Here is a 15510-nt window from a genome sequence, read left to right as displayed (position 1 = left end):
TGGCTCCGTTGGTGTTGGCAAGAAATCCCCTGGCACTCGCAGCGGCTGACCATAAACGAGCTCTGCCGCGGAAGAGTGAAGATCTTCCTTGGGGGCCGTGCGAAGGCCCAACATGACCCACGGCAGCTTGTCTGCCCATCCAGCGTCTTGGAGGCTGGCCCTCAGTGCGGCCTTAAGCGATCTGTGAAAACGTTCACACAGACCGTTCGCTTGTGGGTGGTAGGCTGGGTTGCGGTGTAACTTGACACCGAGTCGTTGAGCCACCGCATTCCAGAGTTCAGAGGAAAACTGCGGTTCCCGGTCCAAAGAGATGTCAGCAGGCTAAACTGGCACTTAGCCGGGTTGATAATCAGGCCGTGTTGGCTGAGGCATTGAAAAAGGGTGCATAGATGGCAAAGATGCTCCTCTTTGGTGGGGCTGGCGATCAAAATGTCATCCAGATAGATGAAGATGAAGTTGAGGTCCCGCAGCACGGAATCCATCAGGCGTTGGAAAGCCTGGGCAGCGTTCTTTAAGCTGAAAGGCATGCGCAGAAATTCGAAAAGGCCGAATGGGGTGATGACTGTGGTCTTCTGGACGTCCTGCGGGTGCACCGGGACCTGGTGGTAGCCCCGGACGAGGTCGACCTTGGAGAAGAAGTTGTTTCCAGCCAAATGGGCAGAGAAATCCTGAATGTGGGGGATTGGGTATCGATCAGGAGTGGTGGCGTCGTTTAGGCGCCAATAGTCGCCGCAGGGCCGCCATCCTCCGCCAGGTTTCGGAACGATGTGAAGAGGCGAAGACCAGGGACTATTCGACCTGCGAATAATCCCTAAGCGTTCCATTGTAGCGAACTCCGCCTTCGCGACCGCTAGCTTGCCAGGTTCGAGGCGCCGGGCCTGCGCGTGGACCGGGGGGCCGGTGGTGGTGATGTGGTGTTCCACACCATGCTTCGTGGCCGTGGAGGAGAATGTGGGCCTGGTCAGATCTGGAAATTCGCCTAGCAGGCAAGTGAACTCATTCGGAGTCGGGAAAGCGCAGGAGACGGTGCGCGACATGGTGTTACTACGGTGGCAAGGGATAGAGTGAAACATGGCCGCGTTGATCAGCCGCCGGTTCCTTACATCGACCAGGAGGCTGTTGGCGCACAGGAAATCTGCACTGAGAATGGCTTGCGAAACCTTGGCCGTACCGAATTCCCAGACAAACCGCTGGCTGCCGAAGCACACCTGGACCCGCCGTCTGCCGAAGGTCCGAATAGCTCCGCCATTAACCACTTCGAGGGGGAGGCCATGCCTCCCAGCCTGTACATCAAGAGCTGACGCGGGTAGAATGCTGCACTGCGCTCCGGTGTCGCACAGGAACCGACGACCGGAGAGGGTATCTGTGATGAAGAGCAGCTTGCCTGCATTGCCGATTGCCATCGCGGCCGTGGGGCACCCGTTAGACCCGTTCTTCATTGGGCGGAGTTGTCATTTTTTTTTGAGAGAAGCTGCAGGGAGGGCGGCAAAATCTCGCCTTCGCGCCAAACCGCGCGTGGTAGAAGCACAGCCCCGTGGGCTGAGGGGCTGGGGCGGCATCTGTGGGGGATGGGCACCTCGTGGCAGTGCAGTACTGTTGCGTAACTGCGAATATTTTGTCTGCCTCTGCAGCGAGCGCTGCGCAGCCTTCGACCTCGGATCGCGACAAGGCCGCTTGCACTTGCTCCGGTAATTGGCTGAGGAATAACTCTCTGAAGAGAAAGCATTCCAGTTCGGAGCCGAGGAGTGTGAGCATTTGGCTCATCAGCTCGGAAGGTTTGGAGTCCCCGATCCCGGGCATAGCGAGCAGCCGACGGGCGCGCTCTGATTTCGTGAGCCCGAAAACCTGTAGCAACCACACCTTGAGGGTCTCATACTTGCTGTCAGTTGGGGGATTCCCGAGAAGACTGACGATCCGCGAGGTGGTAGAGCCGTCAAGTGCGGAGACCACGTATAAGTATCGGGTCTGATCCTCAACGATGCCTCTCAGGGCGAACTGGGCTTCGACTTAGATGAACCACGAGGTTGCTTGTTGCTCCCAGAACTGCGGCAGCTTCAACGAAACGGCATTCGCCTCCATGCTGTGTTCCTTTTGCGAAATCCGTTCACAAAAGTCGGGGTCACCAATGTAGGAATGGCCAAATTCCTATCTAGAGATTGAGTTCGACGCAGGCAATCAATCAAAAAGGTTTTTAATGTCAAACTAACGAGTTTAAACAGATTGATGCAAGAGAACTATGAATACAGGTCTTAACAGGTCAGAGGCTCCACGAGGACTGCCTGGGCAGTCCCGTGGATGGCGTCATGACGTCATCACGTTTTTCCCGTGTTTGGGTGATCACATGATTAGCGGCATGATGTCATCGCGTTTGCCCGCGCTCTTAAAGGGGCTGCGCACTGTACATGCAAACAGTATATACAATGGTACAGATTTAGTCTGTAGCTAACACATCGTTAAAGGGAATTATGTACAGTTGTTCAGAGTCCCTCAGTGGCTCTGCCACAACCTCACACTTTTCTGCACTGAATTTCATCTGCCATGTGTCCACCCATTTCACCAGCCTGTCTATGTCCTCTTGAAGTCTATTACTATCTTCCTCACTGTTTACTGCACTTCCAAGTTTTGTGTCATCTGCAAATTTCCTGGGAGTGGAGTGAGCAGCGACGCCCGACCAGAGCGGACCTGCGTGAGGTACAAGCAGCGCGGCAACGTTAAAAGGAGGGGCGAGGCGAGGCCCGACCACAGCGGCTGACCTGGGAGTGGAGTGAGCAGCGACGCCCGAGCAGAGCGGACCTGCGTGAGGTACAAGCAGCGCGGCAACGTTAAAAGGAGGGACGAGGCGAGGCCCGACCACAGCGGCTGACCTGGGAGTGGAGTGAGCAGCGACGCCCGAGCAGAGCGGACCTGCGTGAGGTACAAGCAGCGCGGCAACTTTAAAAGGAGGGGCGAGGCGAGGCCCGACCACAGCGGCTGACCTGGGAGTGGAGTGAGCAGCGACGCCCGACCAGAGCGGACCTGCGTGAGGTACAAGCAGCGCGGCAACTTTAAAAGGAGGGGCGAGGCGAGGCCCGACCACAGCGGCTGACCTGGGAGTGGAGTGAGCAGCGACGCCCGACCAGAGCGGACCTGCGTGAGGTACAAGCAGCGCGGCAACTTTAAAAGGAGGGGCGAGGCGAGGCATACCAAATCAGCAGCAGGGGAGAGAGGTATAAAAGTAATCAAAGTGTGACGTCAGCAGGAAGCAGGTAAGTGATTGGTTGGTGAGTATTTCTCTCTTTTTAAACTTTAACTCTGGTTTATAGTTTCTAAGGTCTCTCTAGTGTAGCAGGGACTGTTGGTAAACCAGTTAACTGTAGTGTAATTAGTGGGATTGATTGATTTAATTTAAATTCAATTAATTAAAGGGTAAGTCATGGCAGGACAGCCAGGCCCCGTGATCTGCTCCTCCTGCGATATGTGGGAACTCAGGGACACTTCCTGTGTCCCTGACAACTACACGTGCAGGAAGTGCATCCAGCTGCAGCTACTGACAGACCGCATTGCGGCGCTGGAGCTGCGATTGGATACATACTGGAGCGTTCACGATGCTCAGGACATCGTGAATAGCACATTTACGGAGTTCGACACACCGCAGGTAGAGGTTGGACAGGAAGAAAGGGAACGGGTGACCAACAGGCAGAGTACTAGGCGCAGGCAGGTAGTGCAGGGGTCCCCTGTGGCCATCCCCCTCTCCAACAGATACACCACTTTGAGTACTGTTGGGGGGGATGGCTTATCAGAGGAAGGCAGCAGCAGCCAACTTCCTGGCACCAGGGGTGGCTCTGCTGCACAGAATGGGAGGAAAAAGAGGGGTAGAGCTATAGTAATAGGGGATTCAATTGTAAGGGGAATAGATAGGCGTTTCTGCGGCTGCAAACGAGACTCCAGGATGGTGTGTTGCCTCCCTGGTGCAAGGGTCAAAGATGTCTCCGAGTGGCTGCAGAACATCTTGGAAGGGGAGGGTGAACAGCCAGTTGTCGTGGTGCATATAGGCACCAACGATATAGGTAAAAAGCGGGATGAGTTCCTAAAAGCGGAATATAGGGAGTTAGGAGATAAATTAAAAAACAGGACCTCAAAGGTAGTAATCTCAGGATTGCTACCAGTGCCACGTGCTAGTCAGAGTAGAAACAGAAGGATACTTCAGATGAATACGTGGCGAGAGGAATGGTGCCAGGGGGAGGGATTCAAGTTCCTGGGACATTGGAACCGGTTCTGGGGGAGGTGGGACCAGTTCAAACCGGACGGTTTGCACCTGGGCAGGGCTGGAACTGATGTCCTAGGGGGAGTGTTTGCTAGTGCTGTGGGGGAGGGTTTAAACTAAAATGGCAGGGGGTTGGGAACCTGAGCAGGGAGACAGAGGAAAGGGAAACAAGGATAAAAGCAAACGATAGGAAGGAGAAAAACAAAAGTGGCAGTCAGAGAAATCAACGGTTTAAATCAAACATGGCCACAGTAAATAATAATTCTAATAGGTCTAAGAGCGTTAAAAAAACAAGCCTGAAGGCTTTGTGTCTTAATGCGAGGAGCATTTGTAATAAGGTGGATGAATTGGCTGTGCAAATAGAAGTAAACAAATACGATTTGGTTGGGATTACGGAAACGTGGCTCAAGGAAGGCCAGGACTGGGAACTCAACATCCAGGGGTATTCGATATTCAGGAAAGATAGGCAAAAAGGAAAGGGAGGTGGGGTAGCATTACTGGTTAAAGAAGGGATTAACACAATTGTAATGAAGGATATTAGCTCTGATGAGGTGGAATCTGTATGGGTAGAATTGAGAAATACTAAGGGGAAAAAAACGTTAGTGGGAGTGGTTTATAGACCTCCAAACAGTAAGGCGGAGGTTGGGGATGGCATTAAAAGGGAAATTAAAGAAGCGTGCAATAAGGGCACAGCAGTCATCATGGGTGACTTTAATCTACATATAGATTGGGCCAACCAAATTAGTAACAAGACTGTGGAGGAGGAATTCCTGGAGTGTTTACGGGATGGTTTCCTGGACCAATATGTCGAGGAACCAACCAGAGATCAGGCCATCTTAGACTGGGTATTATGTAACGAGAAAGGATTAATTAGCAATCTTGTTGTACGAGGCCCCTTGGGTCAGAGCGATCATAATATGATCGAATTCTTCATTAAGATGGAGAATGAAGTAGTTGACTCGGAGACTAGGGTCCTCAATTTAAATAAAGGAAACTACGATGGTCTGAGGAGCGAGTTGGGTAGGATTGATTGGGGAATGGCGCTCAAAGGGTTGACGGTGGATAGGCAATGGCAAACATTCAAAGACCGAATGGATGAACTACAGAATTTGTTCATCCCAGTTTGGCATAAAAATAAAACAAAAAAGGTGACCCAACCGTGGCTAACAAGGGAAATTAGGGATAGCATAAGGTCCAAGGAGAGGGCATATAAATTGGCCAGAAAAAGCAATAATCCTGAGGATTGGGAGCAGTTTAGGATTCAACAAAGGAGGACAAAGGGATTAATTAAGAAAGGGAAAATAGAATATGAGAGTAAGCTTGCAGGAAACATAAAAACTGACTGTAAAAGCTTTTATAGATATGTGAAGAGAAAAAGATTGGTGAAGTCAAGCATAGGTCCCTTACAGTCAGAATCAGGGGAATTTATAATGGGAAACAAGGAAATGGCAGACCAACTAAATACATACTTTGGTTCTGTCTTCACAAAGGAGGACACAAATAACCCCCCAGAGATGCCGGGGAACATAGGGTCTGATGAAAGGGTGGAACTGAAAGAAATCAGTATTTGTAGGGAAATGGTGTTAGGAAAATTGATGGGACTGAAGGCCGATAAATCCCCAGGGCCTGATAATCTACATCCCAGGGTACTTAAGGAAGTGGCCCTAGAAATAGTAGATGCATTGCTGGTCATCTTCCAGAACTCGATAGACTCTGGAACAGTACCCATGGATTGGCGGGTAGCTAATGTTACCCCACTATTCAAAAAAGGTGGTAGAGGAAAGGTGGGGAATTATAGACCGGTAAGCTTGACATCGGTAGTGGGGAAAATGCTAGAGTCCATTATAAAAGATGTAATAGCAGAGCACTTGGAAAGCAGTGACTGGATCGGACAAAGTCAACATGGATTTACAAAAGGTAAATCATGCTTGACTAATCTACTGGAATTTTTTGAGGATGTAACTGGTAAAATAGATAAGGGAGAACCAGTGGATGTGGTGTATTTGGACTTTCAGAAGGCTTTCGATAAGGTCCCGCAAAAGAGATTAGCGTGCAAAATTAAGGCACATGGGATTGGGGGCAAGGTATTGACTTGGATAGAGAACTGGTTGGCGGACAGAAAGCAAAGAGTTGGAATAAACGGGTCATTTTCTGAGTGGCAGGCAGTGACTAGTGGGGTACCGCAAGGATCGGTCCTAGGACCCCAGCTGTTCACAATATATATTAATGATCTGGACGAGGGAATTGGATGTAATATCTCCAAATTTGCAGACGACACAAAGCTGGGTGGGAGGGTATGCTGTGAGGAGGATGTCGTGAAACTCCAGTACGATTTGGACAGGTTGGGTGATTGGGCAGAAACATGGCAAATGCACTATAATAAGAACATAAGAAATAGGAGCAGGAGTAGGCCTATCGGCCCCTCGAGCCTGCTCCACCATTCAATAAGATCATGGCTGATCTGATCTAACCTCAAATCTTCTATCACTGTGCATCCACCCGAACCCATGTGATCTCCCGGGAGAGGCGAAAAACCAGATAAAGACCCAATGGCCAATTTGGGAGAAAAAAATCTGGGAAATTCCTCTCCGACCCATCTAGGCGATCGAAATTCTTCCAGGATATCACTCTGTCCCTATATTTTCTACAGTACTTACCTTCTGTAAAGGCGATCTCCACCCCAGCCAGGAACAGGAATAAAACCATCTCCTGAAATCTAACACAGAATTAGAACACAGTAGGAGCAGAACCAGGCTACACGGCCCCTGGGCCCACTCCACTACCCACAGGGCCATGACCATTCCGAACCTAGACTCATGTCCAATTTCCTGCCCGCTCCCCGTAACCCTTAATTCCCTTTACTTCTAGGAAACTATCTATTTCTGTTCTAAATTTATTTAATGATGTAGCTTCCACAGCTTTCTGGGGCAGCAAATTCCACAAACCTACCACCCTCTGAGTGAAGAAGTTTCTCCTCATCTCAGTTTTGAAAGAGCAGCCCCTTATTTTAAGATTATGCCCCCTAGTTCTAGTTTCACCCATCATTGGGAACATCCTCACCGCATCCACCCGATCAAGCCCCTTCACAATCTTATATGTTTCAATAAGACCGCCTCTCATTCTTCTGAACTCCAATGAGTAGAGTCCCAATCTACTCAACCTCTCCTCATATGACCACCCCCTCATCCCCGGGATTAACCGAGTGAACCTTCTTTGTACTGACTCGAGAGCAAGTATGTCTTTTCTTAAGTATGGACACCAAAACTGTATGCAGTATTCCAGGTGCGGTCTCACCAATACCTTGTATGTGGATAAATGTGGTTATCCACTTTGGTGGCAAAAACAGGAAGGCAGATTATTATTTGAATGACAATAGATTGGGAGAAGGGGAAGTGCAAAGAGACCTGGGTGTTCTTGTGCACCAGTCGCTGAAGGTAAGCATGCAGGTGCAGCAGGCGGTTAAGAAGGCAAATGGTATGTTGGCCTTCGTAGCAAGAGGGTTCGAGTACAAGAACAAGGATGTCTTGCTGCAGTTGTACAGGGCCTTGGTGAGACCACACCTTGAGTATTGTGTGCAGTTTTGGTCGCCTTACCTGAGGAAGGACATTCTTGCCATGGAAGGAGTGCAGCGAAGATTCACCAGGCTGATACCTGGGATGGCAGGAATGACGTATGAGGAGAGATTGTGTCGATTGGGCTTATACTCACTGGAGTTTAGAAGATTGAGAGGGGATCTCATCGAAACCTATAAAATTCTGTCAGGCCTGGACAGACTAGATGCAGGAAGGATGTTTCTGATGGCCGGGGAGTCCAGAACCAGGGGTCATAGTCTAAGGATAAGGGGTAAGCCATTTAGGACTGAAATGAGGAGGAATTTCTTCACCCAGAGAGTGGTGAACCTGTGGAATTCTCTGCCACAGAGGGCGGTGGAGGCCAGTTCATTAAGTATATTCAAGAAAGAGTTGGATATATTTCTTAAGGCTAAAGGGATCAAGGGATATGGGGAGAAGGCAGGGACAGGGTACTGAATTTGGATGATCAGCCATGATCTCATTGAATGGCGGAGCAGGCTCGAAGGGCCGAATGGCCTACTCCTGCTCCTATCTTCTATGTTTCTATGTTTCAAAATTGTGCCCTCTACCCAATGGTCCAAGTCATTAATGTATATCAAAAACAGCAGTGGTCCTAGTACTGAACCTTGGGGAACTCCACTGTATACCTCCCTCCAGTCTGAAAAACAGCCATCTACCACAATTCTCAGTTTTTTAAATTCCTTAGCCAATTTTGTAGCCATGCTGCTACTGCCTCTTTTATCCCATGGACTTCAATTTCACTAACATAGTTATAGTAACACATAATACGTGGTACTTCATCAAAACACCTTTTGAAAGTGCATAGACACAACGTCAACTGCACTGCCCTCATCCACCCTCTGTTACCTCGTCAAAAAACTCAATCATCAAGTAAGTCAAACAGGATTTACCCTTAACAAATCCGTGCTGGCTCTCCTTCATTAATCCATACTTGTCCAAGAGGTTGTTAATTTTCTCCTGGATTATTGTTTTTAAAGCTTCCCCACCACCGATGTTAAATTGACTGGCCTGTAATTGCCAAGTTTATCCTTCTCCCCTTTTTTGAACAAGAGTGTAACATTTGCAATTCTCCAGTTCTTTGGCACCACTCCTGTATCTAAGGAGGATTGCAAAACTGTGGCCAGCACCACCACAATTTCTACCTTTACTTCCCTCAGCAACCTAGGATGCATCCCAGCTGGACCGCGTGACTTATCCGCTTTAAGTACTGCAAGCCTTTCTCTCATCCAGTATCCCGGCAACCTCCTCATTTACCATAGCTTTGGCAAAGTCCTCTTCCTTGGTAAGCATTGATGCAAAGTACTCATTTAGTACCTCAGCCATGCCTTCTGCCTCCACCAACAGATCTCCATTTTGCTCTCTAATAGGCCCCACCGTTCCTTTGACAACCCTTTTAATGTTACTATGCTGATAGAAGACCTTTGGATTTCATTTTATGTTAGCCGCCAATCTATTCTCATACTGTCTCTTTGCCCCTCATTTTCTTTTTCACTTCTACACTGTACTTTTTATATTCAGCGTGATTCTCCCTTGCATTATTAAGCTGACATCTGTCACACGCCCCATTTTTCTGCTTCATCTTACTCTCTACCTCCTTCGTCATCAAGGGAGCTCTGGCTTTGGTTGCCCTCCCTTTCCCCCTTGTGGGAATGTACCTAGACTGTTCCCGAACCATCTCCTCTTTAAAGGCCGCCCATTGCTCCATTGCATTTTTGCCTGCCAGTCTTTAACTCCAATTTACCTGGGCCAGATTCCCTCCTCAACTCACTGAAATTAATCCTCCTCCAGTTAAGTATTTTTATTCTAGATTGCTCCTTGTCCTCCTCCATAATTAATCTAAACCTTACTATGATCATTATTCCTGACTATGACATTCTCCACTTGACCCACTTCATTCCCCAGGACTAGATCCAGCAATGCCTCCTTCCTCGTTGGGCAGAAAACAGAGTGATCAAGAAAATTCTCCTGAACACACCAGAAATTTCTCCCCTTCTCTGCCCTTAACACAATCACTGCCCCGTTCAACATTGGGGTAGTTGAAAGTCTCCCATTATCACTACTCTAAAGTTCTTGCAGTTCTCATTAATTTCCTTGAAAATCTGCTCCTTTATCTCCTTCCCACTGCTTAATGGCCTATAAAATACACCAAGTAGCACAATAGCTCCTTTATTGCTTCTTAACTCCAACCAAATAGATTCTCTCTTTGACCCCTCAAGGACATTCTCTCTTTCTAACACGGTAATATTTTCCTTCGTCAAAATAGCTACCCCTCCTTTTTTTCCCTCCCTATACATACTTACTACTGCAAAACTATGGCCCCAATAATTATGGGGAGGCAGGGAGGGAGTGGGGGAGGCCAAATGCGGTCGAAGAACCAGGCAAGACAGGGATGTAGCGGTCCGGCCCCAAGTTCTTGTCCCGCCCACAAGTGGAAACATCTTCTCTATGTCTACCCTATCAAACCCTTTCATATTCTTAAAGACCTCTATCAAATCACCCCTCAGTCTTCAATTTTCTAGAGAAAAGAGCCTCAGCCTGTTCAATCTTTCCCAATAGGTATAACCTCTCAGTTCTGGTATCATTCTAGTAAATCTTTTTTGCACCTTCTCGAGTGCCCCTATATCCTTTTTATAATATGGAGACCAGAACTTTACATAGTACTCCAAATGTGGTCAAACCAAGGTTCTATACTAGTTTAACACAACATCTCTGCTTTTCAATTCTATCCCTCTAAAAATGATCCCAGTGCTTTGTTTGCTTTTTTTATGGCCTTACTAACCTGCGTCGCTACTTTAAGTGCTTTGTGTATTTGTACCACCAGATCCCTCTGTTCCTCTACCCCATTTAGACACTTACTTTCCAAGGAGTATGCGGCCTCCTTTTTCTTCCTACCAAGATGTACCACCTCACACTTACCTATATTTCTAAATAAAATTCTGACTTAAAGTTCTTTCTACACGCCCTTCATGGGCAGAGGTATGAAATGGAATTTTCTCTGTAAAATGAGTATAACTTGTAATGCTTTTCAAAGCTTAACAGGGAGTGAAATTGAATACAGCAGGCTTTCCTATAGATAACAAATAAATAGACTGTTGTATTAGGCTAGGGTGAGGATTTTTATAGTGAACATTAAAGTCCAAAAACATATGAAAAGGTTAAACTAACTTGTATTGTTCCTTCTTTACCAAGTGTTTCTGCAAGAGTACTGATTGTTTTCAAAGAGGTCCTGCTTATATAACATATCTAAATTCAGGACTTTTATTCAGAACACCCACTTCTCACATGAATGACAGTACAGTACACTCTGTCTAGGATGTCCATCCTTTACATGATCCCTTTTTCTGCTGTTCTTGTTTGTGTTGTCTCTCAGACACGTCTAAGTAAAAAGGATTCAATCACCAGAAGCTCTCAGAACACATTACAAAATAAGCAAACAATGGCAAAATTTCAATGATCAATTGTAGATTCATGTCCCAGAGTGTGTGGGTCCACTAACCCATCCTGCACACCAGCTTTTACTCTACATGTTTCTGGTTTTAGGATGGCTCCGAGAAACGACATTTAAAGCACTACTGGTACACATCATGGCCAGATCAGAAGACACCAGATAATGCTCGCCCGCTTTTACAGCTGGTCCAGGAGGTGGAAGAAGCCAGACAGCAAGCAAAGAAGGACAACAGTGGACCAGTAATAGTCCACTGTAGGTACGACAAAGACAATTTTGTATGACAATTTCAAGGCTCAAAGCTCATTGCACTGTTCACAACTCCAACTCATTCTTTCCTATGATCTCAAAACTATGAAACTCTCTACCTCCCTCACCTTCCCTTTCTTCTGCAATCTACAGCATTTAAACAGCCAAGTGTGAGGTCATTTAATCACTACTTCCTGATTTGCCTCATCTCTTCTTTTTCATGGTGATGCTTTGCACTACGGCCTTTCACCGAGTTTTCTCAATCTGACAAAAAAGCTCTAGAAAGGTTTGCTCAGTTGGGCGCTTGGAGAAGGGGAGATTCTCATTCAAATTCTTGGTTTTTATTTCACTCATGTCATTTTAATGGTGCAAGGTCTGGAGTTCCTTTAGTTTCTGTGGAATACAACTGTTTACTTGGTTTTCTTGCTGTTATTTTGCAGTGCTGGCATTGGGAGAACAGGCTGTTTCATTGCCACCAGCATCTGTTACAGAGAGCTGAAGTATGCCGGCGTGGTTGATATACTGAGGACAACCTGTCAGCTAAGGTTGGACAGGTCAGTGTGATAATTGGCAGCAAGCATAGTGGCTTTTAATAACAGTATCTTAATGAAATTTTTTTTTAAAATGGAACACTAAAGGAGGTTTGTAATGATGTAGCAGTAGTAAAGCAAACATCTTTAGCAAACACTAATGGTGCGCTCCACATTAATTCTAGTTGAAATACATGCCTCATTGTATTTGCATTTGCTCTGCGAGAATCATACTGCATATGCTGAGACTGTGGCATCCTGGGAATTTCATGCACAAGCACAGTTAAAGCCCTTCAGTGTGTAAAATTTCCCACCATGCATCAGTATAATTCTTTCAGTGCTAAGGGAACTGTGCCTTTCCTCATGATGTAACAAGATTTCTAATTACTTTATTATTCCAAATGATGTGAAAACCAGCTGGAGAATGAACTTTTATAGCTTTTCTCCATTAACAAGTAGTTAATTTGTGAGAGAGATCCTAGTTTAGAGACATACACTGGGCTGAATTTTACTTTGAAGAGTATGTGGGTTTGCAAGCGGGTGGACAGTTAAAAACGTTGAAATTTACAGCGCGTCGGCTTCAACCCGCTGGCTTCCACCTTTAACTTGGGCGCGTTAGTCAGCATGTGAGAGACCCTCTCAGGAGAGGCGGGTGACCTAATTAAAACAGTTTAGAGCTCGTTAAGAGGCTATTAACAGCCTTTTTTACCTGATGTTGCAGCTTTTACTGGCTGTCCACGGGCTTGCTGAACCTCGCCAGTGAAAGTAAGGCGCGAGCAGAGCAGCCATTGTGGGAGTTGAACAATTGACAGGTAAAAGAAAATAACAAATACTCACACCTGCTTCCTTGCCTAAGGGAAAGGCTCTTACCGACACCATTTGTGCTGAGAGTTTGCTTTCTGGAGCTTGCAGGCGATTTCTACAACTTTGGAAGTCACTCTCACTACACTGGAGGATTGTGCCTCTGATCACCACTTTACCTGGCATATATCAGATCAGCATGGATGCCGCTTTTGCTGGTTCACATTGGACCTCAGATTCGGACCAAGGTGAGCCCCAGCAGCAACAACACCAGCAACGCCAGCAGGAGCAGCAGCAGCCTTCTCCTCACCGACCTGCCACTTCACAGGAGAGAGGGGATGAGCACAAGGGTGAACCTCGCAGGAGGCGATACCCCCAACACAGGGTATAGAGGCAGAAGATCAGCTTGCTGGACATGACTGAACGCCAGTGCCTCAGGAGGCTCAGGCTATCGCGTCAGGTCATGGCAGACATTTGTAGCCTGCTGGAAGAAGACCTGCTGACAAGTGGACCTGGTGGACACACGTTGCCAGTGGCTGTCAAAGTCACCAATGCCCTCAACCTCTTCGCCTCAGGCTCCTTCCATAGATACATAGATGCATAGAAGATAGGAGCAGGAGTAGGCCATTCGGCCCTTCGAGCCTGCGCCGCCATTCAATGAGATCATGGCTGATCATCCAAATTCAGTACCCGGTCCCTGCCTTCTCCCCATATCCCTTGATCCCTTTAGCCTTAAGAAATATATCCAACTCTTTCTTGAATATACTTAATGAACTGGCCTCCACCGCCCTCTGTGGCAGAGAATTCCACAGGTTCACCACTCTCTGGGTGAAGAAATTCCTCCTCATTTCAGTCCCAAATGGCTTACCCCTTATCCTTAGACTATGACCCCTGGTTCTGGACTCCCCGGCTATCAGAAACATCCTTCCTGCATCAAGTCTGTCCAGGCCTGACAGAATTTTATAGGTTTCGATGAGATCCCCTCTCAATCTTCTAAACTCCAGTGAGTATAAGCCCAATCGACACAATCTCTCCTCATACGTCATTCCTGCCATCCCAGGTATCAGCCTGGTGAATCTTCGCTGCACTCCTTCCATGGCAAGAACGTCCTTCCTCAGGTAAGGCGACCAAAACTGCACACAATACTCAAGATGTGGTCTCACCAAGGCCCTGTACAACTGCAGCAAGACATCCTTGTTCTTGTACTCGAACCCTCTTGCTACGAAGGCCAACATACCATTTGCCTTCTTAACCGCCTGCTGCACCTGCATGCTTACCTTCAGCGACTGGTGTACAAGAACACCCAGGTCTCTTTGCACTTCCCCTTCTCCCAATCTATTACCATTCAAATAATAATCTGCCTTCCTGTTTTTGCCACCAAAGTGGATAACCTCACATTTATCCACATTATAGTGCATTTGCCATGTTTCTGCCCAATCACCCAACCTGTCCAAATCGTGCTGGAGTTTCACGACATCCTCCTCACAGCATATCCTCCCCCCCAGCTTTGTGTCGTCTGCAAATTTGGAGATATTACATCCAATTCCCTCGTCCAGATCATTAATATATATTGTGAACAGCTGGGGTCCTTGGACCGATCCTTGCAGTACCCCACTAGTCACTGCCTGCCACTCAGAAAATGACCCGTTTATTCCAACTCTTTGCTTTCTGTCCGCCAACCAGTTCTCTATCCAAGTCAATACCTTGCCCCCAATCCCATGTGCCTTAATTTTGCACGCTAATCTCTTATGCGGGACCTTATCGAAAGCCTTCTGAAAGTCCAAATACACCACATCCACTGGTTCTCCCTTATCTATTTTACCAGTTACATCCTCAAAAAATTCCAGTAGATTAGTCAAGCACGATTTACCTTTTGTAAATCCATGTTGACTTTGTCCGATCCAGTCACTGCTTTCCAAGTGCTCTGCTATTACATCTTTTATAATGGACTCTAGCATTTTCCCCACTACCGATGTCAATCCCCCACCTTTTCTCTACCACCTTTTTTGAATAGTGGGGTAACATTAGCTACCCGCCAATCCATGGGTACCGTTCCAGAGTCTATCGAGTTCTGGAAGATGACCAGCAATGCATCTACTATTTCTAGGGCCACTTCCTTAAGTACCCTGGGATGTAGATTATCAGGCCCTGGGGATTTATCGGCCTTCAGTCCCATCAATTTTCCTAACACCATTTCCCTAAAAATACTGATTTCTTTCAGTTCCACCCTTTCATCAGACCCTATGTTCCCCGGCATCTCTGGGAGGTTATTTGTGTCCTCCTTTGTGAAGACAGAACCAAAATATCCAAGGATCTGCAGGAGACATTTGCAGGATCTCGCAGTTGGCCGCCCACAAATGCATCACCCAGGTGACCAATGCCAAGTTTGACAAGGCAGGCCGGCACTTATGGGCACTTTGCCACTGATGAAGCCAGTCAGACTGAGCGGGCGCTCGACTTTGCGGCTCTGGCCGTCTTCCCACCGGTACAGGGCGTCATCGACTGTACCCCTCAAGGCACCCCCAGATCACCCAGGAATGTTTGTGAACTGTAAGGGCTTCCATCCATCAATGTGCAGCTCATCTGCAACCACAAAAAGATCATCATGCAGGTGTGTGCCAGATTCCCAGGGAGCTGTCATGATTCATT

General features: G+C 47.4%; 1 protein-coding gene across 1 annotated transcript in view; it reads left to right on the top strand.

The window, feature by feature from the left end:
* The window catches only part of ptpn5 (protein tyrosine phosphatase non-receptor type 5), a 113811-nt gene that overhangs the window by 85715 nt on the left and 12586 nt on the right, over positions 1-15510 (top strand). The window contains exons 11-12 of the mRNA XM_086007663.1: positions 11377-11540; positions 11971-12084. Coding sequence (XP_085863789.1) covers positions 11377-11540; positions 11971-12084 — 278 coding nt within the window. The remainder of the gene's footprint in view (positions 1-11376; positions 11541-11970; positions 12085-15510) is intronic.

This window comes from Somniosus microcephalus, chromosome 15 (genome assembly GCF_052327205.1).
Source record: "Somniosus microcephalus isolate GS21.2 chromosome 15, FLI_Smic_1.0, whole genome shotgun sequence".
Taxonomy (NCBI): domain Eukaryota; kingdom Metazoa; phylum Chordata; class Chondrichthyes; order Squaliformes; family Somniosidae; genus Somniosus; species Somniosus microcephalus.
This window is presented reverse-complemented; position numbering and strand designations above follow the sequence as displayed.